Genomic DNA, 26,120 nt, shown 5'->3' with positions numbered 1-26,120 from the left:
AGGACTTGCTGGCTTAAGTTTCAAAATATCAAAAAGAATTAAATAGAGAACAGTTTAACAATTCCCTCCCCCATAAAATCCACAGTTAAGAACAATTTTTCATTTCTGTATTTAACTGACACCATAACACAAACGCAGGAAGAATATACAGTTTATTACTGCAACACCTGAACTGAAAGCCATGCCTCATGGTTACATTTTAAGCCCACCAACTCATGCATGCAGTAATTTTCTCACCAACATTGTCTTCCCATTTCCTGGTGGGCCAAACAGCAATAAACCACGTGCAGGAGCTCTAAGTCCTGTAAATAACTGAAAAGTACATCATCATAAGTTACCTTCAAAGACTTAAAGAAAATGTTGATTTACCTTTGTAGGGAAACAGTTTAAGACCAAGGAACGCCTCGCTAATGAGCAGTGGTAGCAACAGCAGCAGTGCTACAACAGCATAGGTTTTTAGAAAACAACGTTCTATTACTAACTTGACCTAATGCATGTCACTATTGTTTCCCACACAACAGTTAAATTATGTTATGTTCGTTCTGTGCACATGGACACACTGTGAAAGCAGTATAAAAGTCAGTAACACTTTCCACAAGACAGACCAGCCTGACAAGTTTAGAGCATCAATTCCATTTAAGAAGGGGGGAATGCAGGCATGTAGTAGTACAATTACATGAGGACAACCTTATTGAAAACACCAGCTGTTATTAGAAAAGAGCCATAACTACTCCAAGCCTCACATCTCAGAAGTCCTTCCCACCCAGCTCATTGTATTAATGTTACTGAACAACAAACCTGACATACTAAAGCACTGTAGTAACAGAGACAGTACAGTGTCATTTTCTTCCTGCATAAGAGTACCAGAGCATCCGTATTTGATGCCAAAGCTTTGTTTTCCTCAGGCCTAGTATTCCTGTGATGTTATAGCAGGTTTAGGGTTTCTTCCCTGCAATGCTTCAAAACCAGAAACTGCATTAAAGGAAAGAGAAAGACCACACAGCAACTCTAGTCACCCAACAACGGGACAAGAGACCCACAAATAAACAAACAGCAATTTTGCTTAACAATCAGCACTGCAGTAAATCACTGCATGCAATTCCTGCAAGAGTCCAGCAACTTGCAGCAAGTCCAGCTTTAGAAAATGACCAATTTAATTTTTTTCCAAAATGGCTCAGAAAATCCCAGCAGTATATAGACCAGATCTGAATCTAGGCAGTTACAGTACTTGAGGTACCACCTATGATAAATAAAATAAAAGACTGAATGACCAATTTCCACTCAGCCAAGTAACGAGGAAATCTGCCCTCAAATGTTACACAACTCAGACTACTTGCTTGTTCACTACACTTTGCATCCTGTCCTGGCGTGAATAGACTATTCAGAAAGTCTAACCAACATCCACACAGACAACATGATCACAATGCCAATTAAATATTCTTCAAATCAGATCATGTCATAACTTAATTCACCTAAACAAGTCTCATTTGTTTCACTCTTCCAGTTCTGGGCTTTATCCTTTATGTGTCTACATAGGGCTGGACACACAGCTACAGCTATCTGGAACAGTCAGCCTCACAAATTTTCAGGCTGGTTTTGGTTTGATTTTTTAGGGGTTTGTAGTTTCCTGGTTTGGTTTTGGCTGTTTGTGGGGTTTTTTAGAGCTCTTGCCTCAGTCACTTTCTTCAACACTGACTAACCAGAAGACTAGTAATTTAATGGCAGTATTTTGATACACAGCTTCTCCATTCTCCTTTTCCTAGATGGCTATCACCACACAGCTATCAATAGCAATCAATAACCAGTAAAGACAGGATTCAAGAATCGCCATTTCATGTGTGAAGCACGATACATTTCTTTGATTCTGTCACCGACTGATAACAACACCAGGCTTGCTTACCTCAGGTCTAAGAGAAGGAAGGATAACAATTTCTTGCAGAGCTTGTTTAGCCAGTTCCTGCCCTGCAATATCGTCAAATTTGACAGCTGGCCCACTAACAAAGAAATGGAATACTAATTAGTCTAACAATGAGATACTCTTTCAGCTGCAGCTGACTAATTTAATGCATTTGACTAATTCTACAGAATCCTTCTGAGGAAATCTACAACTTCTATTGCTAAGCATTTAAGAAGATAAGCATTTTTTTATTTGAATTTTCATCTTTCTGCCACAGTAACAGAGAAAAACCACCCAAAATAATCCCCAGAACTCCCACAACAAACTAGAAGTACTAAATTCATTCCAAGTAGACCAAGACCATGCTGACCGGAAAAACTGGGTTTCTGCATTGAAAAGCCTACTTTTCTTCAGACTTACCTATCAACAATTTCGTTCAGGATAAGATTAGCAAGATTACTGTCCACATTTCTAAATATCTTCAAGTCTTTCTTTTTTCGAGGAGCAGTGGTAGGAGTAGAAGGCTTATTTGTTTTGCTGTTTTTAGGAGCAGCCTGGAGACAGGGGAGGAAAAAGCCAAACAAAAAAAACCACCAACATAATACCTTTAAAACATACTGTTAACAAAATTACTTCAGTACTTCATTTGCTCCAGTAAAACCTAGTATGTTAGCAAATACCAGATATTCTGATGCTGTATTTTGCTATACATCATACTATCATATTCAACCATGGACAGAACATCTTAAGACTCCAGTGGTGTGGGGCTGTTGTTTTGTTGTTCTTGTTGCTTTAAAGCTAATTCATTACATTTAAAAACATTTCCCCTAGCATACTCTAAAAATAGAGCATCACAAACTTTCAGATTCTCAATACCTATAAGCAAGAATTTCTACTGCTGTCCTATTTCAATAACAGGCCACTAAAAGCCCTCATATTATAGCAGCAACAACATTTAGTTACATTTATCTTCTGCCCATTCTGCTCTTCTTTTTACTTTACTGCAGGAGCAGCAGTGGGGAGATCAGGACGGAAAGGAAAGAGATCAGTCATAAGAAATTCAGCATTCTTCTGTCTTATTAGTACAAGACTAGTAAGTGTCTTTCAGTCACGATCCAACCGTAACTTGCTTTTCAATGTGGTTGTAATACAACCCATGCATGCGTGCTTTGGAATAGAACGCACTTGCCTGGAGAAGTATCTATAGTTCTGGAGTAGGAGGGTTCTTCTCTCCATCTTTTACATACTAGGAGTAACATTTATTTTTCTCCTAGATAAGCTTCCTCAGTTTCCCATGCAGTGTTCAAAACAACTATTATTTAATACTGTGATTACACTTTAAATCCACTTGCCCATGCAGCCACCCAATACCTAAATTCCACTCTGCAGCCTAGCTCATGAGGCTTAGCCAAAAATGTAGGGGTTTAGAGTTGTGGGGTTTTTTTTAAAAAAAAACAACTTCCTGCTACTACAGTACTGCAATAAAGGCAGTAAATCCAAAGTTTGGTTTGGACTTTACATTGACTTTCCACATGTATACTGGTATATTTATCTTTACCATACCTTGTGAGTCGAAGCTGCAGGATTAGATGCTGGTCTAGACACAGAAGAAGATGATATTCCACTGTAGCTAGGAGTTCTATGGTGACCTGAAAGGCCTGTGGATCCACTTTTTGCAACAGTTTTTGAACGGGGAAGGGAATTACTCGTGTGTGTTAAGGGGTCCTTCTTTTTTGGAACAGCTCCACTTTCTATAAAGAAAACCAATGTCATGAGAACATTTTCAGCAGTCATACTTCTACTGTCAATTCAACTTGAAGATAGTATTGGTGACACATAATACAGTATTATAGCAGAATAATACAAGTTTTTAAAGAGGTTTAGTACTTTTAAGGGGATATTAACTGGAGCTTTCTCCTGAAGTTAGGTTTCGAATTTTTAGGAACTCAAAAAAACAACACTAGTTAGCCACTTAGAAAAGCTGGAAATGGCTCAGTCTTGTATGTAACGAGGGAAGAAACCATCTATTCCTTAAGCCAGAAGATTTTCCTTCCCAAGAACTCCTAAAAATAATCATTCTAATGATCCCCAAATTTCAAGCCATTAGATTCAGAGCATTCATTCCTGAAGTGATGTTAGCAGGCTAGTTATTTTGGATGCCAGCTAACACTACCTAGTACCTTCCACACAGAAACTTCACCAAGGCACTTTAATTTGGGAAAATTAAAATAGTTATTACACCTGCAAGCAACTGTCAGGAGCTTTTTCTTACAACTTTGCTTCACTTCAGAAACCTCAAGGTGGGTGAGTAAATTCTGAACAGACAGCTCTGAAGCAATTTTAAGCATAGGAACATAAGCCAAGTCTTAAAATATTACGTTATACCACTGAATTCAAACACCACCAGACATTCTGTTCACACTTACTCTTAATTCACCTTCATGATGGAGCAGAAAGGTCTCTAATTAGGTGACACGTAAAACTTAACATATTGGCCACAAGTGATTAAACTACAAAAGGCCATCATTGTACTAAGTGAAACAGCACTTTATTTCTACATTCTCTGTTTTGGGATACACCATAAAATAAGGTTCCTCGGCACAGAAATAGACACATGTAAAGCATCAGAACAGATACTAAGACATAAGAAGGCACTACAGCAAGCAGGCAGGTTGCTTAGGCTCATTAAGGATCAGAGTACAGCATTTTATTTTTTTTTTCCTTTAGTAGTGGGAATAGAATACTGGAAGTTGTCTAATGCAGTACTGTCATCTGCAATGGAAACCGTAAATATTGCCTCATTTTATATCCTTTCAAAAGGATTAAGGAACCTTTTGATTAGATAGAGAGAAATATGGCATCAGAGGTAGGAAGCTCAAGATGGATTTCACCTACAAGTTCCTTCACTAGGATTTTAAAAATCTGCAACTCAATTTGACTTGTCAGTCTGAAGCAAAGGAAGTTAATGACTCCATGAAGAATTTTTAATTCAGTTCAGTGAAAAATACTGTAAATAGAAAGCATCATAATTTTAAATGTTGTGCTAAAAAAATCAAATAAGAATACTTCAGTGAAACAGTATCATGTAAGGATCAATTAATTACTACCATGTTCTCAGCCTCTTTAAACATAAAGGTCTTGCATACTACCAGTAGTCAATCTTTACACAGCCTGCAGTTACCCGTGTATTGAACTACTTGGCTAACAAGCCTCTAAAGCCTTTCTTCAGTCACAGATCTACCCCTTTTATGAGTTACAGAAACTCTGCAGGGGTCATCATAAACAATGCAGATACATCAATATGGAAAAAACAGGGGACTTGAAGAACACGGTTAACTACATTTACCTGTAAGCCATGACTTGTAAAAAAAACAAAACAAACCCCAAACTGCTACTGATTAAATCACACACAGATTCAGAGCTGGTTAAATTTACTTTGTCACTCCTGTATAGGAATTTCCAGGTCAAGAACTCTTCAAAATTAGGCATACTTAGCAACTTTCAAGTTCAAAAAGCTGTATATGAACCTATTAAAAAAACTAGCTACTCAGCACTTTGACTGGTCCAATTCAATCAAAAGGGGACACTCTGTTTTGTTTGGGTTTTTTTTCCCCTCCAGCCTTATTTGCACAGCTGGCCTAAAGTCAACATGGGAAGGCTTCATGTAAGTTGCTAAAGTAAAAGCTGAAGTAGTTTTTCTCCATCTCCTTCACCCTAACATGTTGCTCAGTTACCACACTTTTCCAGAACTGCCCCCATCCCTTCAGAACAATATAGACACATTGCAATTCTGAATATCATAAAACTGCACAGGTAAGGAGTATTTCAGGAAGCTGGAAACACAAGGTGAGGAAGGGAGAAGAGAAAGGTTTAAATATAAATAACAATTTCCTCTAGCTGTACCTCCAGGAATCAAGACCACTAAGTTTACTTATGTTCTGTGGTCAGTCCCGATGGGTAGCACAGAAAGAAGCGTAGATAAACTACTCTTGAACACAGTTGTTCAGTGTCAACTCCAGAGGGAAAACTTCATTTTATGTACAAATTTTCGTCGAAACAGCAAATAAAAATGTGATCAAACTTTTCAGAATTACAGTTTATCTAAAGTTTACCTATTTCTAAAGTGTGAAGTGTTTAAGTGCACATGTATGTCACTTCTCAGACTGATAGCCCCTACTATTCATTACGCAAGATGCATATTTTGCTGTAACTAATGCAAAACTCCCCAAACACATTTCTTAACCATTTGTATTTGTCAGCTGGTGAAAGACTGAAAACATGTTGCAAGTGGCCTTAAAAGCTCTGTAATATCTCCAGCAGCCTGTCTCCAAATGTTTCACTGTTCTGCACAAAACAGTAAGGAAGTGCCTAAAACGAGTTCTAATCACAAAGAGACCATCTATTTTTTCAAGTGTATATGAAACACTGAACAATTCAATTGTCTACTTCATATATACTTACAGGATAGTAATAGTGGCTTGATCATTTTGATTTTACTCTCTATTCTTTATGGACTATTCTGTCCAGTCAAGAATTAATTTACTTTAAAGCTCCAAGCTAATGTCACTGGTTCATACAGACGAAACAGCTATCCAGTCCTGAAAGCATCCCTGCAATTTTAATCTGCCATCCAAATATATACACAACACAAACAAATTACAAACAAGCAAGTAGCAAAACTTTGTCTGAGGTTTTCTACTGGCTAAATTGTGATAAGGTGCAGACATAGGTGCCCAATTTCAGGCTCCTTAACAGAGAGAAATGTTAAAATGCATTTATTAATTTTAACTGTTTTTAAAGATAAAATGAAGTGAGGATAGGTTTGAGCAACTTTAAGAGAAGCCTGACTATACCAAACACCTGGAGAAACAGAAAAAATCTGGGAAACATGCAGCTGTAGCTGATTTAGTTAATACAGGTAACAACATGCTTTTTATGTCTAAAAAGCAAATAAATTATATTTTCTTTTGTGCATCTAAATCAGATAAAGACATCTTAGTAAACAAGTTCCTACCATTTCATCACTTCTTATGCATAAAAAAATGTTTTCATGAAGATTAGTAGCAGTATTTCCAGTATTCCAGTGTCAGGGATACAGTTGCTCTCCTTTCTGAGCTGACAGACCCACATCAGCCCAAGTTCTACTGTTGCCAAATTACGGTGTTAAGAGTACTGCTACTTGTTCTACTTGGGAAGCTTTTTAAAACACTTCAATATTAAGAGTAGATCTTTTGCAACTTGAAAAACATTGCCAATATATGCCTACTATTAAAGACATGCCAGCAAACCCTTCCACATGAAAACTGAGATAAAATGCTCGCTACTTGCACAGTGCTAGTGTTGTGGTAGGAAAGAGAAATATTTTTGCTGATTGTGTATCATGCTGGTATTTACACGTTAAATGTAAAATGGTACACTAGAATTACTCTAATACTATCAGTACTGCGTGCCCAGTAAACAAGTTCATACAACTCACAAACGCTGCCTTTGGCAAGACTGGCATAACCTCCTTCCTAAGGTAGTTTAAAAACAAAAAACAACCACCCAGGATGCAAAAGAGAACATGCATGTCTGAAGAAAAAAAAAACCAACCAACCCCCACCCCCAAAAATCCAGCTAAATTGTTTTACATCTAATTTAAGACTGCTATGAGAACAAGAGTGATGGCTATTAAATAATAAATATGTATTTCAAAATAAATTTTGGGGTCAAGGCTACTTATTATTCTTGCAGCCTTCTGCCACTGAAGGGCAGGTGATACTGCTGGAATGAGTTCTTATAAAAACCTCATTATAAGTCCATCAGATAAATTTTCAAGAAAAATATCATTAGTTATTGAATAACTGAGGTAAGTTAACAAACTATGAATGAGAAAGACAAGGATAGGTAGTCATTTGTACAAGAATCAAGTAAATGGGTCTGAAAGGCAGACACAAACAGTATCTTGAGAGAAGGAACAAACACTTTGGAAATAAACATGCAGTATAGCTGTGAGAATAGAGTATCAGACAGAATTAAGAAGCAACAACATCTGTAAAGACTTTGGTCTTTAAAGGTAAATGAAAGTAGAGCAGTTTTTGACCAAAGAACAGGCAAAAGAGCCCCTTCTTGATGTTAGGATGATGAATGACCATGTTTCACCCTTCACAAAATCCTAGACTTTTAAAAAGCCCAGCCCGATTAAGCAACAGTGCAGGTAATACTCTACACAGATTAAAAAAACAACAAAAAACAGGCAGCTTATGCCAGAGCCCTGTGGCTCAGTTCCTCTACTTTCTCAGTAACAGCAGTCCCCTCATTCCCAGTAGCCTGCAAGCTCATTTTCTACAGCTTTGTAAGAATTTGTCATCCACTTTGTGTTTTCAAATGATTGCAGCTGTCCACGTGAAAATGCTACCTTTATTACAACATGTATAAAGGAAGAACAGCAAGATGATCAGCAGATTGCAGCAAAACTGATACAGTACTTTTAAGAAAAAAAGTGTAGCACCAACACACTCTTACAAACCAGGCTCCCTCCCCCCACACCCCAAAAAAAAGAGACAGAGCAAGCATGGGAGCATAGGCACCAGCCAATTAAGACACTCAGACACCTGTTAATAGGCTGACTTCCCTGGTACTATCGGGGACCTCACAGCTGCAAGAAGTTCAGTACTTTGGGTAAGCCTCTGACTTTCAAAAGTAAACTTTAGATTCATAACTTGTGGCAATGTAAACACAAATGGGAATGGAACAAGCCTCTTGAAATTTTGTTCAAAGTAATCAGTAGAAGCCTGGTACCTAACTCTTTATGACCTGCTCTTTATCTTTAGTTCTTCTGTCTCTCCTCAGATCCCACTGAGCCTGGTAAATGAAAGTTTCTCCGTTAGCCTGTAGTCTTTTTCAGAAAGTGGGAAGACTCAGAAAAAAGCATCCCCAGAAGACCACAGTCCTTTAAAGTTGTTTCACTGACCTTTACTGCACAGTTTTGCAGGAGTGGTTCAGTGGTTATCTAAAAAACCACCAGGAGTATGACTCCAATTACATAAACTAACTAACACCACTTTCCCCAAGTTACCACTAATGACCACCTCCTGCTACAGGAGCTTCTTGTAAGAACGAACACCGGCCACAGAACTGGCACAATGTTTCCTCATCTCCAGTGGATGCCAATGGATATTCTATGCTTTGTTACTAACAAATGTAATTAAACTATCAGTTTTAAGAGTGGAAGTTCAGTCTAGCCTTCTCCTGCAGCATCCGGTTCTGAGATACGTTGAGAAAAAGGTACAAAGCTGTTCATATTGAAAATCAGATGGAGCATGTTATCAACTTTCATGTGTACATGTATGTATTTGCTCATTCAATCTCTAGCCAACCAGGTAAAAATACAGGAGTCAAACTGGATCATTTAAGGTAAAGAGTTCTCAAGGTCAATCTACATAGGAATGTATACTGAAGAGCCATTTTAACTACATCTTTTTGACAAAATAAGAATACCACACATACATTAAAGGTGCCGAACATGATGACACAGTTCCATCACTTTAACTTCCCATACACTAGAAAGAAAAAAACCAAACAGCAAGATGACTTCAGAAACAGAAATGGAGCTTAAAGAAAACAAGCAAGGAAAGTATGTGGTTTGCACCGTTTCAAGTTTAGTTGGGAAATTGAACACCACTCTTGACTCAGCAGACAAGCTTTATGAATTCCATTGCTTGTTAGCTCTCTATTTTATTTAACCTCATTATAGTTTACTGCATGAATTACAGTTAGATCACAGTTGTGACAATAGCTTACTGCTGGCTTAAAACATTCCCTGAAGACAACGCACAAACCTCACAGTAACTTTATTTCTTGTGTATGGACAAACAAGTTTACTTCTGCTATTTTAGTATCCCTGGTGCAGTCTTCTGGGAAAGGATAAAAGTAACTTTCTTTGACAAAAAGCAAGAGCTGTTGTTCCCCCTCCCCACCCTGCCCCACCTTGTTTTAATTGTGTATCACTGTCTCAGAGTAAAAACCCCTGAAATTTAAAGCAGCTTAATGCAAATGCACATTCACTCTCACAACCATCACAAAGGAAGAACTACTTATGTAGGCACAATATACAACCTACACAGCCCACGTTGACTTTAGCCCTTTCTAAAACAGGTTTAAATTAAATCCTTTAAGAATATAACATAAGAAATTTTATAAAATGCTGTCTTAGTAAATAGTTTTGGATTCTAGGACAGTCATTGTAAGAGAGAACTGAATGCTACAAAATAAAACAGTGTTGTCAAAGCCATAGAAAGGATGGAATATATTTTATATAAAGCCTTTAAAAACAGAAACATAAAAACATCTTTTTAAAAAATTCGTGGGGCCAGAACGTAGCATTGCATATTTGTCCCTGTAATACACCAGAAACTGAGAGACATCCCCTCAATAGGCGCTGGTAAAACCAAACCCACCTGACTGGAGATGTCCATTGCGGCATGCCAGGTTAGTACTGTCATTATAGACCTCCATTTGCGGCTTGGAAATTTGCAAAACTGCCTGCAGCTTCTCTACATAGTAGACAGAGGGGGAGGGAGGAAAAAGGACAAAATAAACAAACAAAACCCAAAAATGAACCAAGAAAATTTATGTATGTTGAACACACAAATGTCAAGTTTGGCTTTGTTATACTTGATACAGGGTTAAAGATAAAAGGAGTATTTCTAAACTATCCTACATGTTTAGCAAATTTCTAAGAAAATTCTGTCATTATAAGCATAACTGAAAACAGCTTTAAAACTAGCCATTTATGGCTGAGTTAATCACAACAATCCTTCCAGTCTGGTGATTGTAGTTACTTCCCAAAAGCAATGGTAAGGATTAATTCAACTTCATTAACTAAATATTCATGTTGATAACCCATTTCTGAAAGTCCTCCCCAAGGCGTTACTGTTGACCAACTGCAAGGAGTCATTTCTTTCCTGCATATTAGATGTTTCACTTAAGTAGGAACAGCCAGTCAGCACTTTAGAGAAACCTCAACTGTTCAAGCAAAACACCATATCTACATTATGATGACGCCTTTCAAAATCTCTACTTAAAAATATAATTGCCTTGAAATTAATAAAATTGTCATGCAAGCTGTGTTCTTTAAGAGGATTAACTTCAGAAACATCTGAATACAAGATTTATAAAGTTAAAGATTAAGGAAAAAGAAATTAACTCTAAGTAGTCCTGATAAATTAGCCAAAACATAAGGCAGAGATGTCCAAGGCTGCTAATGGCACAAAACAAGAATTCAGTCTCAGGACTATTTGTTCTCTGCAGCTCACCTACTACTCCTGCTTTTCCCACTGCAATTAAAAAACCTCTACATCTTTTGGGAAGCTTTACAGCCTCTCCCATCTTTATTTCACACACCTTTTTTTGTAAAAGGAAAACATGTTCTGTAAGGATGAAAGGCATACACTGTCACACCCACCCTGCTCCTCTCCCTCTGCTCTCACCCCAAGAGATAACAATACCAAGAAGCTGCAGGAAAAGAGATTGCCAAGTAGAGGAGCGATGTCCTCTGGCAGCATGAAAACACACATGCAAAAGAAGCTGAACTCTACTGAAAATGTGCACACCCAAGATCATAAATATTTGCCTTGACTGGAGGAAGAACTGCCATTCAGAGCGTGCAGACTGTACAACCAATAAGCATACACACTACCTTGCTTCTGCTTCTTTGACTGTTGCAGATCTTTTCTAGTCTTTCTGCTTCACTCCTGCCTGCTCCTGATCACTCACCACTTCGCTTCCCTGAAAGGTACCTTTAGACCCAGTAGCTTAAGCGATGGGGTTCAATAACATTCCAACTGAACAAGACCTGGTTCAGAGTGAAAACCTAGTAGCTACAGGCAAATATGAAAAGCTCAAGTTCAAGATTAGGATGCGCACCTAGGGTTTACTTTGTTTTAAACTGAAAGCACTGAAGAGCCAGGTACAGTAAAACAGATGTTAGTGACACAACAGCCTACAACCACCCACAAGCTTTGTAACTTGCAAGAAGTTACCCTAAGAAACCTCCCTCTGAAGAAGTCTAAGAAAAGTCCTTTCAGTACGACTGATCACACACAGAGCGTACTCTTTCAGTGGGCGCAGCACTACTGAAGGAGACAGCGGAATCGTCTAGTCCTTGCCCAGCGCATGCAGTCTGAATGGAAAGTACATAGAGAAGCTTAGGAAACAAAACAAGTATTAATAGACTTGACAAGATATTAAATACTCAAGTTTTGGAGAACATTTCTGAACTTGACAAAAAACCCCAACCCTTCTAGTGAGTAACCATAACAAAATCAATTGACTTGGGCAGCAATTCAGGAAATGTTATTTGCTTCAACACTGGAGTTTGAGACTGGGGTTTTACCACAGTTATCAACGGCTTAGCTAGTTCCACATATTCAGGAACTCCAAAACTGCAACTAAAAAGATGCAATCCAGCTGTTGGCCTGTTTCAATTCACACACCATCTTCCCATCACATTAACATGTAATTTTAATATTGCACATGAAATTACATAAAGCAAATATACCACCTGAGAGACAGTGTAGCTGTAGAACCCACTGGAATAATGAAAATAAATTGAGCTATTAAATATTGTTCCAGGGAATTAACAGGACACTATCACCTTAATTTTAATGCTTTCTCTCTATTTCTCCAGGGACACTGGGAAAAAAATTTTCAAAATGTTTACAGAACCCTATTCATTATTTGTCCTTGATGATACTTAGTTGACATAAACCTACAAAATAAACACCACTGCAGCCATTTTCTTATTTAGGCAACTCTAGACCTTGAGTTCAATGTGACTGATTTCTAATTAAAAAAAAAAAGTTACCCCATAACATGAGCCTGAAGCAAAACCACCACCACACCTCCAAGAAAGTGGAAGAATTTCAAAAGATGTCCACTGAAGTCTGTATCTATACTCAGGCAGAATTATTACTGAAGAGGATACTGATGAAAGGTATTTGAAACATGTACCATGTGCATCCTTCAACCAAAGTAACGAGGGCACTTGTGCTGATCTTAGGAATCTGTCCCCCTACAGAAAGGTTCTCTGAAATCGGGGAACACAGATTGGTACAACATGTATATAGTGTTAGAATTGAATAGTGTTACACTTCACTGTAAACAGCAAACTGCTGAGGTATTGTAGAAAACAAATATCCTCCTGTGATTCCAAATACATCAAATATAATGATTCTGACATGGGCGATCCAGGAGAGATCAGGTCTGTGAAGACCATCAGAGCAAGATTTATCCACTCATCTTAAATAACTGCACAGCTAACACACCCTAGACCACATAAAAAACAGGGGCCACCACCAATTCAAATGGTAGAACTTGGAAGCATAACTCAGTATTGTCACTGGACTGACAAATGACAGAATCACCTTGAGGTGCTCTGAAACATACCTGGAGTAACTTCAGCTTTCAGGCTGTGTCACAGTATGTCTTTAAACAGAGTAGGGCACAGTAATTTAGACTCAGGATGAAAACAGGGCTCAAAATATTAAAGCCATCATCCACAGTAAGCACCTACATCCTCTTGATCGAACAATAAAAGGCACCAGCGGTGTGATGACACGTGGTGATAATACACGCATGCAATCAGACACCACACCCCCCATCAGTGGCATCACGCGACTGAATTTACATTGATGATCCAACACACTCCAAAAAAAAATAAAATAAAAGCACTGAGCACTTTTAAGGGACAGTTATAATCCATATGATTTAATTTTCACTTTCTATGTATTACCAATGTAACTTGCTTGAGAGAATGGCATTTCAGTTAGGCAGTTTGCAATCATGTCTCTTACTAGGAAGCAGGATGAAATATTTTATATTATTGTCTACTTTAAGTCTGTCTTATTCTGCCAGCTGATGCAATAAATGACTTGCCTATTCTCCCTCAAGAAATGGAGAAATTCCACAGGGCTACAGGAAAACACTTACTCTTTGATCTTAAGAGTTGGATTCATAGGAAAAAATCACTTTATTGAACCTTAAAAGCTTCAAGAGCCTCAGGTTTAGTTCAACTACAAAAGCATCCCTACACCACTTAAAAGCTTACAAGTATCTGTTACTCTAGGTAACAAGGTAAAAGCTACCTTTAGAATTGCACATGCAATTCAACTCTAGATTACCTTAAATTTCCACAAAATCCATGTAAAAGGAAACAAAGTATTTAAAACAGATGCTGCCAATATCTGAAAGTTAGTTAGATGGTATAACAAATATTACTCAAATAGATCCATAATGATCAAGCTTGCAGGGATTTAAATCCATTGGAGTCATCTCTCCAAACAACATCTTTTTCCTTCCTAAAGGGCAGATGACTTCACTTGCTCCTTTCTACCCATATTTTGCTTTCAGTCCATTGTTTGAGGCAGATCCTTAGCACAAACTGAACAAGAACCTATGTAAAACAACATACTAAACTTCTGATAATTTCAAAGTAAAAATAAAACCATATTTGACGTCAACTTACACAAACGCTATTCTGTTTACCTTTCAGCGTGCACTCTGAACGAAGCATGCAAATAGCATGTAATTGCACATTCTGCTAGTAGAGATGAATGTACCAGCTTGACTTCAAGTCAGGTTTCTTGTGATGTCTACCCTTTTTATCTTTACAATCAGAGCACAGAAAGCAAGCAACTTATCAATGTTGCAAGGGCTACTATACTAACACAAGCAAGTATGAAGCACTACCCACAAAACACAGGCATTGCTATTTCAAGGTTCAAAAACCAGCAATTTTTTTAAAAAACCCTAGTTACTTGCAGTTAGGATGTCAGCAACAAGCCATACCTTACCAAAGACTGTCAGCAGGTATTCACTTTCACACAACTTGTTCCTCAGTTTATAACCTCTACAAGCCAGCCTTTAACCCTAATGAGTAGAAGATACCTTTTCTGCTATACTAAGGTTCCACCAACACTCATAATAAAGCACAGAAGCAGAAAGCCTCTTGCACCCCACGTTCCCTTCACTTTTTTTCTTTTTCCTCCCCCAAAAAGAAAAAAGGACACTCAAAGGGACTGGGGGGGGGGGGGGGGGGGGGGGGGGGAAGGGTTCACTTTCTTGTGGTTGTCACAACTTCTCCATCAATCACCAGTTAGGACCACAGAATCATGAAGCATAGGAGAAGAAAAGAACATGAGTTTTCCTGTCTGCTCTATACAGTCCTAGGAGAGGCAGTTAGTAGAATCAAAACAAGACCATGCAAGATCCAGAAATTCAAGTTAAACTCAAGTACCTTTGTTAGTTCTCCCTTAAAAAGCAATTAACAAAACAAAATCTTTATTTTAATTTTATTGCCTGAACTGAAAGAGTTTCAAAAATTCTCAGTTTAGAGGATGCCCTACACAAAGCTGTGGGTTTGCTGCTTGGTGGGCGCAATCTCTGTTTATCATGCACAGCAAGATGCCACTTCCAATTCTGCCTGTTCTATTCTGTCCGTTAAGAGCTTATCTATGACACTTAGTTTTGATAAAGCTAAAACTATAAAACACTATGCTTCTGAGAAGAAGTGATCTTACCTGCTAGTCTTAAAATAGAACATTACTAGATAAAAACTACAAGAACGAGGATTTGACCTTACGGTCTACATAATGCTAAAAAATTATTATTACAGCACATACCACTAATCAAGAAAATTGTTATATAAGTGACAGCAGAATTAACAGAACATGAAGCAGTTACAGTTACAGAAGGCACACTTAGCACTCATGATCAGCAATAGTAAGTTTTACTGCTGTTCTAGCACAGAAATCCTAAACTAATTCCAACAAAAGTTAGTCAAGACTTTGTTTAGGAGTCAAGCGTGCTATAACATAGAAGATTCTCAGTCACTTTTACACCTACTTCTACGGTATAGGGAAGCGAGATTCCAATTTCAAAATCCATCAGCAGCATTGAAAACTGTTACTGCTTACTCTCAGCTAAAACCCAAACTTAAGAGACGCTGCACAGATAAAAACTCCTTCACTTTAATAAAGTAATATTTTAGAAGAATGTGTTACATAAAGTTGTGCAAATAATGAAAAACTTTCCAAAGTCATGAATTGTAACTGGTACCTAAAAGCTGCAAGCGATCCTTGGCCATTGCCAAATTTGTCCTCATTTTAGATTGCAGACGTCGAGCCCGTTCACACTGATCACCTTACAAAGAAAAATCGATGTTAAAACACAATTTGGCAAATTTTTAAGTGCTAAAATACTGACACCCAGCCTTCCCTCCTCTTCCTCCCACCCCTTATCTACCCCTTGCACTAAGGAACTTCATTGCAAAACTAACGAAAAATCCTAAAGCCTTCCATTTAAGCAAGAATGTAGTTAGTTGACACTATCTGCTTTACAATATTGCTCAGAGTGGCGGCAACCCAAGCACTGCTTTGCATATTCTCTAACACTTCATGCTGACCTAAGAGATGTTCTTTGTCACTGCATTTTTTTTAAACAGAAGTCAAATAAAGAAAGATTTTTAAAAAGCTTGAAAAGTGACTGAGAGGCAAGTACAATTTGAAGTAATTCACTTTGGCAAAATTAACATATTTAAATTCAGTTGACTGTGTCCCTTTACATTTCAAAACACACAGAATTATAGACATTAATATCACAATTTCCTAAAAAAAAAATATAATAAAATAAAAAATGTCCGTTCAAGTCAAGCTTTTTTTTTTTAAACTGCAATTTAGACAGGTTGTATCAAACGCCACTGGCACTGCTGCATAAGTTAACACGTCACCACATACTGTTCACAAACATTTCTAAACATAGTTGAGGAACAAAACTGCAGTCTGCAAAAGCAGTTACAAGTTTGGGGGTTTTGGGAGGTTTATTTTATTTTAAAAATATATTTATATAATATATACATTTATATGATATATATATATAAAATAATTGTTTTATTATTTTGAGGGCAGAAATTCTTAACAAGTCCTTCATTACACCTATTTCTCTATGGTACATACCTGCTTCTACACTACAGCTTAAAAACATTTCCATATACACAGATGGCTTTCTTCCTTTGTTAAAAACATTCAGCTATTTTGGCATAAGCTATTCAGAAACACAATACTAGACCATTCCAAATTGGGGTGTTTCTTTTTTAGTTACACTGAAGGGAATATAAAACTCTGCGTAAGTGAGAACACAAACTGCCAACTTTGGCAAATCAAATCAGAACTCAATATTTTGGCATTCCCATTAAATAAGAAATCAAGTGTTTTGCTTGAGAATTTACATGAACTGCTTATGATTTTGGATCGTCTGAAAATATTTGAAGCAAGATTTGCATGTGTTACAGACCAAAACATTACGGTAGAATAGAGAAATGGATGATGTTCACCTACAGCTAAAACAGGAATCAGAAACACTTATGAATTAATTTATACAGCAGACCGCTCCTAGCACCTACCATACAAATATTGATTCCTCACTTTGAAGAAGCCATAAACGAAAATCTTTTCCACAAAACTCAAAACTGGCTTACCTTGACCAATTACTAAGACATCTATTCCTTTTTCCAGTTCTTCAATTCCTTTCTTATACCATTCAACAGCTTGTTCCTTTTGTCCTGCTTAAAAAGGAAGTGAACCCATTATTTTCTGTTATGAATTAAAGCTTAGGAATGGTTCCATATAATGCTAGGTAAAACAAGTAAGAGGAAGGAAGAGATATTTGAACCAAATCCTACAATTTAAAGAAACACTTAAAGGGACACTGTCAACTTTACATCTACTTAGTTTCAAATAAGCTTTTCTATTAAAAACAGGTACTACACCAGCCTCAAATCACTTTTGCCTGTATTAGGAATATTTCTCCATCTGCCTTAAAGAGAGTGGTCCCCTAAAAACAAAAAAAACCCCACAAAACCAAACACAAAACAAAAAACAACCCCCACCCCCCAAAAAAAAACCAAACACCAAAAAATAGTTTAAAAGCTAGCCTACATATATTCATTCACAACAGAAAAGGTGAAATTATCAGAAATTAACAGGTTTTATTTCTGGAACATCAAATTGAGAAGCGTCTCTCATATCTTCATATGACAGCCAAAGCCAAAGAACTCAAGAGAAAACAAAACAGCACAGAAACTCAAGAAGCAAAGCAATGAGTCTAAGATGCTACATGAGTGAGACGAGACACTTTTCCTCTGGTTACCTTTTGCACAGAGCAGCTCATTTGTCATGGGGGCATTTCTTTGCTCATCTTATCATAGAACTTTTGTATTGCAGGTGTCTGTCAACTTTCACATGATGTACAATATATGCAGAATTAGAGTACACCTCTGTACCAACGATGTCCTAAATGGATATTACAGCAAATAAAACTGTGAATATGCCTATGCCTAACCTATATTATCTGACACTGTGACAGCAAATAACCCATCAAAGAGATAGGAGTATCTACTTCATATTGCTCCCCTTCCATAAATACTTTGCATTAAAAAAATACTTGCCTGCATATGGAAACATACTTTTGCAAGGTAGTGCTCTAGGTATGCCTTTCCACACAGGCACATCAGGTATTACAATTTAAACGTGATTAGCATTAACACAGTGCTAGTGCTAGAAAAAACACCTCCGAATGAAACCTTTAGATACCATTATGCTAGTTACAGAAGAGGTAACGTTTCACAAAACTATTCCTAAGTGCCAGTTAGTAGCGACTGTGTCGCTTCTGCACTTCAATCTTTCGGTACCTTCAGTCCCAAACCTATTTTTTAACAAATTTTAGTGCCAGTAAAAATATTTCACTACATTTCTAGGATCCTCTTAAGGGCTTTCTCTTGCTCTGCTCCAGATGCAAAATCTTTTAATAACATTTAGCATGTTACCCTGTGCAGGTAATTCCATGCTTTGCTCTTTTTTGTGACAACATACCGCAGGAGTAGCGCCTTGCTGCAGTCATGTACATCACACACCTTGGGAATCATTTTACTACTACCCTTTCTCTGCCAGCCTCTGCCTGGCTGTTAAGGACAAAGACAGATAAATTACAATGCTGAAGCTGAGTGACTTTGATCCTCTCTGTAGCCTTTTTTTCTTTAAGCTTCTCCCCATCACCTATAGAAACAGGTTCAACTGCAGTGTAAATCTAATGTTGATTATGGCTATTAGAAACCAAAACTGAGATTATTCCAGCTACCTCTGCTATTCTGAAAAGCAGTCAGAAACATGCCAAGGTCACCACTAAAATCTCACTTCCAACTTCTAACTCGAGAAGTTTTAAAAGCAATATACCACACCGAGCTGTTTGCAAAGGTAGTGCTCTGAATCCACACAAAATGGTTTACTAGTTCTCAGTGACTAAGACATTAAAAATACAACAAATGTCACATTCCTTGCACGTGGCTGGAATGGAAATAATTTTCTTCTTAACAGCCCCTATGGTGCAGTGTCTTGGATCTGCGACTAAACCAGTGTTGATAACACACCAATGTTTTGGCTGTTGCTGAATAGCACAATCTCAGTGTTTTCTTTTTCCTCACTCTAGATCCCCAGTGAGTGGGATGGGGGTGCACATGAAGTTGAGAGAGGGCACTGGCAGGATGCCCAACCCAGACTGGCCAAAGGGGTATTCTGTATCTTGTAACATAATGCTCAGCAATAAAAACCTGGGTAGGGGAATAACTGGATGTGGGCTGTCTTCCAAGGCACCCATTGCTCAGGAACTGGCTGGGCATTGGGAAGCAATGGCCTTTACATCACTTGTTTCCACACCTCCACACCCCCTTTCCTTCACTTCTTAATGTGTTTTTATGCTGAACCACAAGTTTTCTCATTTTTTCCTCTTCCTTTTCTCTCCCCTGTCCCACTGAGGGGAGTAAACAAGCAGCTGTGTGGGTGCTTAGTTGCTGGCTGGGGTCAACCCACCAAACGTGCCTTCTCTGTTCCAGGAAAAGATTTCAAGCTTGATTTTGCAAATACCAAACCAAAAATATTAATTTCCCCAGTAATTCAGAAGCATAAAAGTTACCAGCAGTGCTATTAGAACTACTGAAGTGTGCACAGCTTCCAGAACAGCAAATACACTACATAATTAATAGGATATTGGGCAATCCAGAAATCCCAACCATTTTGTGCACTATGCTAATACACTGTTTTCTGTTGGAAGCTATTAAAAAAATACAGCTTGTTTACGGATCAGATAAATTCAAAGGTATGTATGTATTCCACCGAAAACAGATAAACTAACAAATCTACATACTAAAGCAACGTCAGTCCTTTCTCAGTGAAATTAATACTGCAGTTGCAGGGTCACAAGAGCTTTGCAATTGTTTGTGTCAAAGAACTTCTTACTAAATGTATGGCCTGCTTAGTTAATTAATATATGACAACTCTAAAAGGATCTACAAAGCAAGCCCACGATTAAAATCGGTATTTGAAGGTTTACCCTTCAAACCACCAACAGCTGTAAGCCACAGCAGTGGAACAGGCACCTGATAATTCAAGACTGCTGCTCTTCACAGAGGAATCATTGACGCTGAAGTTTGAAGCTACCTCACCTTCTTTCGTGGTTGGCTCCTGTGACCCTCAGTGCTCTCACACTGCACATCTGCTGGAGCTAAGCTCGCCGCGCACGGTGAGTTCTCCCCTCCCAGAGCTCACCGCTGCCGCTCCCAAACTGTCAGTGCAAAGCAAGACACATCCCTGGCTTTTATGGTGCTCTCAGCGTGTGGCCTATTTCTACCCTTTCAACCACCTCCTCTAGGACAGCTGTTTCACTAAAGGTCAACTGAAAGGGTATAATAAGGTATTCTAATGTTTCCAGAGAATTTTAAAACCCAACAGAGCATGCCCCTAAGGACTACCTTTTGGGTACCGAGAGTTCTGCTGCTACATTTAGAATAAATGGCTAAATCAAATGCATTAGCAACTGTGGGGTTCTTCCATCCCCTTGGAAAAAAATAAGAATTCCTCATTCCCGTGTTTTATTTAATCAAACCCTTGACGTCCTCCTTAAGGTCTTCTGGTCACACAGGGGTAGGGTTTTTTAAGAGTAAGCATGTCCAACAGCTTAAGAAACGTAATTTTTAAAACCTGCCAAAACACGACGAAATATTTCTTTCCTTCGAAGTCAGCCGACTCCACAGGGGCAGTCTGGGGCCGAGTTTCCCGAGAGCCGCTCCAACACCGCCACCGTCCGCCAGGGCAGCACTCCCGGGGTGCGCCCTTGTTATTGTCCCCGGCGCTTTTGTTGTGCGGCTGGTCGCGGTCGCCCTCCCCGACTGTTAATGGCCTCACCCCCGACCTCGCACCCAGCACCTGTCACAGCGAGCCCGACCGCCGCGCGGGCACTCGGCGAGCCGCGCCGTTCAGCGCGGGCCCGGGCCTGCCGGGCGGCGGGGGGGGAGGCCGGGGAGCGGGGCACCGGCACGGCACGGCACGCAGCTCCCCCCCGGCTCCTTCGCGACCCCCGGCTCCCACACAAGCGGGTTTCGGCTGGTTTTACCTCAGAGCGGCAGCGCCGGCACACGGCCAGAAGGCCCTGCCCGCCCGCCCCGCAGCGCCCGGCCCGGCTCCCCGCGGCCCGGGGCGCTCCCCTACCTCTCTCGTCCTCGTCGATGCGCAGCGCCATGGAGATGCACTCGAAGGCCCGCTTGTGACAGGCCCGCACCATCTCGGGGGCCCCGCCGGGCTCGGGCGCGTCGCTGGCCCCGGCCCTGCTGCCCTTGGCGGCCATGAGGGCGCCGCGGGAGAGGCGCTCGCAGAGCCAGGCGAAGAGCAGCCCGAGCTGGAAGGCCACGAAGCGAAGCAGGGCGAAGGCGGCGAAGAGCGGGTACGAGAAGTAATAGAGATTCCGCTTGTGGGGGGACGCCGCCGCCGCCCCCGCCGGCGGCACGGGGGGGGCCGGCCCGGGCGGCGAGGAGGGTGAGGCCCCGGCGGCCGGAGGCGCAGAGCTGGAGCCGGCTGAGCCCTTCTTTTTCCCTCTGCCGCCCGGAGAATTCATTCACCGCCGTCGCCATAACCCGCTGCCAGCGACTGACAACAACCGGCCATGGCGGAGGCCGCGGCGACGCCCCTTTCGCTGGGCGCCGGGGGGCGGAGCGCGCAGGGCCCCGGCGGCGCCGCTGCTGCCGGGCGCCGCGGCGACGGTCACAATAGGAGGCGGGGACGGCGCCGCCGGGCGCCTACAGCTCCCGGCGTGCCGGGCGGGGCGGGCGGGGCGGCGGCGGGAGCCGCGGCGCGGGGCGGCTCCCGGGCGGAACGCGGCCACGGCACCCGGCCTGCTTTCCGGCAGCAGCCTGCTCCGGCCCTAGCCGAGACCGTTAGGCGTCCGCACACCGAGCGGAAAGGCGATGCATAATCTCACAACGGTAACTATCGCGACCGGCGTTGTGAGACACCCCGCAGGCGTAACGCTGCGGGTCCCCCGCCTGCGGTCAGCCCCGGGGGTCCCGGCCGCTCCCGCCGCCGCCCTGCCGTTCCGCAGCCGCCGTGACAGGCTGGCTCCGCACACGGAGGGGACTCACGTAACCCAGCACACGTGATGGGTACATCGTTCGGGGTAAAAAAAAATCTGAACTAAATTTTTCTACCAACATTACAAATATGAATACCCGGTTGGCCCACCCACTGTTATCAATTGTTTGTTGATTAAAGCATTTATTTATATATTTACTTACTTGCATCTTCCCTGATGAGACAGATCCTCCAACTCCTTACTCCTTTGGTTATTTCAAAATCTTAAAACACTTTGGTACATTTGGTCTAGCAAACAAGGGTGGGCACCCACACACATCTGCGTTCCCACCACCTGCCCCTGGTTTTGCTGTGGCTACGTTCAAGGCTACAGCAAACTCGTTCCCCATGCTTCTCTTTTAGGTTGTTAAGTTTGTTGGGGTTTTGGTTGTCTTGCTTTGTCACACGCTCACTGCTCTACAAATAAAATTGAGAGCTGCTGATGTGACGTTATGACAGATCATCCCTCTCCTCCACCCCAGGCCTGCATACAGTAGCCTAATAACACTATGAAATAATTCAGTGCACCAGCTTTCAGCTTTCAGCAAGAAATTGTGTGTTTAATTAAAAGGATATGCCAAACTGAAATCACTACTGTCCCCGATGTTATATTGTCTTTTCCTAAATAAGACTGCTGGGGTTTTTTCTTATTTGCTTATGCTTATGCAACTTGAGTACATAAGGTTTCCCCAGTAATGTGTATTTTTTTTCTTATGTGACCGAGGCGAGTGTGGGTTTTTTAACATCAGACCTGAGTATTACTTTTCTTACTGTATAAAATAGATTTTTATTAACATATAAAATAACATGTAAACATATGACCTAAAGTAACTATTCATGACCTAGAACCGTTATGAGACAGAGACAGTAAACCTATCATTGCCAAAACAAAATGCAGCAAGATTCACTCTTCTTCTGCATCTTATAAGAAGGATGATGTACTTCTATTGTGAAAATATAATTAAATATTTTCCAGTGCACTCCTGACTGAAAAAAGGTTCAGAATCTATTTTTTTCCAAGATACCAAACTGTCCTTTAAAAAAAACAACCAACAATACTCCACCCTCTTTGTTTCCTGATACAAAAATTTAATACATTTTGGAATATCAAATAAATTCCAGAAATGTCATGCAGTGTTAATACTATGTAGCATTCAAAACCATCAAGTTCAATGTGCCACATGACAGAAGATTACCAGTCTACAGTTTCTATTATCCATCTGCTGTCTAAAGTGTCATCCCATTCCTGAGCAAAATAGTAGAAAAACTAGTGAAGGAATAAGTTTATTAATAAATTAAGGGATAGATTGAATGACAACAGGAAGACATTGGATCTCAAACAGTCCTGAGTCCTCAATCTATTCAGTTATTTTTACTTTTTAAAAATTTAGAATGACATCTTTGTAAGTCATGTGACTATATCATGGCAATAAAATATAGACTGATGCAGTAGTAAACAGTGCACCTTTTAGGGAAATAACTTGTTAAGCCAGAAGTAGACATCAGTCAGAAACTGTGAGCAAGTTATAATGCTTTTAGTGAGAACCTACGGAATCAGCTGGCTGCTGTGGCAATGAAGTATTTTAGTGAACTGTGAGTTCAGTCACCCTGCTCCCCTATATTAAGCTGGCTCCAGCAGTCATTGGGACCTGTCTGTGAACTATTCTAATTAGCAGTCTAGCATAACATTAGTGTAGTTTAAAAAAAAAAAAAAAAAGACTTAAACAAATCAGAGCAATAGATGGCTTTCTACTGACTTAGGGAGATGTCCTCGCTCAGCTAGGGTTCTGATGAACAGCAGAGAAGGGTGGAGGAAGAAGTGAAACCTCCTGCTTTCTGGAAAGGGTAGCTGTTAGATCAGCTCATCCACCTAATTTGGCTTTGCCCTGAAGACTGAGGACTCATGAAATACAGGAGGAAGCACGTGGTATGCTTCTTAGCGAAAAGTTTTGGAACCGGAGCAGACAAACACCACAATCATAGAAATTAGGTACAACTACCCTGACACCACAACTAACCATTACACAAAAGGTCAAGTTAGGAAACCCTTTTCTCACTCCCAACACGACATCATTGCAAAACCTGAATGTAACTGACAGTGCATAAGTGGGGAATCAGGGGGCTAGGAGCAAAAGGATTTTTTTTTTTTTCCCTTGGGTAGCCATTGCTACCACAAATTCAGGTATTCTAGATGCAATTCTCTAAAATGTTATTGCTTAAACACATTGAAAAATTAGGAGAGGACCTCAAAATGGAATTAACAGTTTACACCTCCTCATGTGAAGAATTTATTTGTATTCCTATTTTGTTTAATTAAAAAAAAAATACGAGGATTTTGCTTTCTGTGTTTTCACCTAGCCTCCTCAACATCAGCTAAGTTTGCCAGCACTATGTAGAGGAATTGTAGAGGAATTATGTACAGGTTAATTAACATTGATAATACACAGCTGTGGGGTGGCTTCAGGGGTGGTGGGTTGGCTGACATGGATAATGTGCAGCTGTGGGTGGTTCCTGCTAAGTAGTTAAATAGCTCTAAGGGGGATGGAAGAGGAACACTAGAGGAAGAGAAACCCAGAAGAAGCAGAATAGAGAGAGCGCGCACCCTGGATGTAGGAGAGACAAGGAGGGGTGCCCCAGATGAGGAGAGGCTGTCTGGAAGAGGTGCTCAGATGAAGAGAGAATCCAGACACAGCAGAGAGAAGAAGCAGGGTGGATTGGCCTGAAGAGGCTGAAGAAACAGCACAGACGGTAGATGAACTTTTGAAACCTTGAGGGGGTTTGGTGGCTGTGTCAGGGCAAGGCACAAGAACTACTTATTGAAGTTAACCTGATATGGGATGGTAAAAACCTTGTTGCAGTTGGCTAGTTTGGTTAGTGCTGTGATAGTACTAGGTACCCACATCGACAAAGAGAGCTTGCAGTTCTGCTATAATTCTAAATCCTTCAGTCAAGTAGCAAATCTGTGACTGACTGCACCAGCTTTGAAGCCTGTTTATCACGCTTAACAGAACTGCCAGTTCTGTAAACATTATTTCCAACTTACTGATGTAAACAAACTTAATCACCATTAAGTACTAGGTAATTATACTGAAGCATAATCCGATGAGAACATGGTATTTTGTTATTTTTCTATATTGCTGATCTCTTAAGTGTGTCAGCTAGATCATTCACATGAATTGTCACTGCAGCAAGAAAACAGAATTAGACCTACTGTAAAACAAGTTTATTTTCTCAAAAAACTTAAGACTACAGGAATGGAACTACTTTCTCAGGCCAAAAATAAAAATATTATAAAGACCTTTTAAATTTACTAGCACAAACCATGTTACCAGACACAGAATTTGGTTCCGATGAAAACAAAATCAAAGAAATCAGGCATAGATATTTGAACACTAGTGCAATTTGTAACAGTACTACTATAAAAGCAGTTGACTTTCATTTTGTAATAGCTTCAAGTCAAGACGGGATGATTAAAGCTGATATCTAGAGAAAGCTGAGCAGCTGTGTATTTCTTAACAGTGAAAACCAGACAAAATTAACAGCCAATAGTCGCTGCTTTGCAAACTGTACTGAACATAGCTTTGCAAGGTTACTTCGCTAACAAACCTTCCCTTTTCAGTTCAAAATTAGCTTCAGCAAAGTTATTTTGCACAACCATCACAGCAAGCTCCTCAGACATCAAACCACACTGATAATTAGATTTCTGTACCACGAAACTTTCCAGTGCCAGTGGT

At 40.1% G+C, this 26,120-nt stretch overlaps 1 protein-coding gene across 6 annotated transcripts in view; it reads right to left on the bottom strand.

The window, feature by feature from the left end:
• SPAST (spastin) overlaps positions 1-22,013 on the bottom strand; it is a 34,500-nt gene extending 12,487 nt beyond the window's left edge. Inside the window, exons 1-8 of one of the 6 annotated variants that reach the window (XM_040611985.1) lie at positions 21,472-22,013; positions 17,412-17,498; positions 15,995-16,078; positions 10,336-10,431; positions 3,461-3,648; positions 2,318-2,451; positions 1,901-1,994; positions 238-312 (exon numbers count right to left, since the gene is read on the bottom strand). In XM_040611985.1, the coding sequence (XP_040467919.1) occupies positions 238-312; positions 1,901-1,994; positions 2,318-2,451; positions 3,461-3,648; positions 10,336-10,431; positions 15,995-16,078; positions 17,412-17,498; positions 21,472-21,874 (1,161 nt within the window). In that variant the 5' untranslated portion in view covers positions 21,875-22,013. The remainder of the gene's footprint in view (positions 1-237; positions 313-1,900; positions 1,995-2,317; positions 2,452-3,460; positions 3,649-10,335; positions 10,432-15,994; positions 16,079-17,411; positions 17,499-21,471) is intronic. The other 5 variants (XM_040611979.1, XM_040611980.1, XM_040611983.1 and 2 more) reach the window with 5 other exon arrangements.
• Positions 22,014-26,120: the final 4,107 nt, after the last annotated feature.

Source organism: Falco naumanni, chromosome 12, assembly GCF_017639655.2.
Source record: "Falco naumanni isolate bFalNau1 chromosome 12, bFalNau1.pat, whole genome shotgun sequence".
Classification (NCBI taxonomy): domain Eukaryota; kingdom Metazoa; phylum Chordata; class Aves; order Falconiformes; family Falconidae; genus Falco; species Falco naumanni.
The sequence above is the reverse complement of the archived record's forward strand: the minus strand, read 5'-3'. Positions and strand labels throughout refer to the sequence as shown.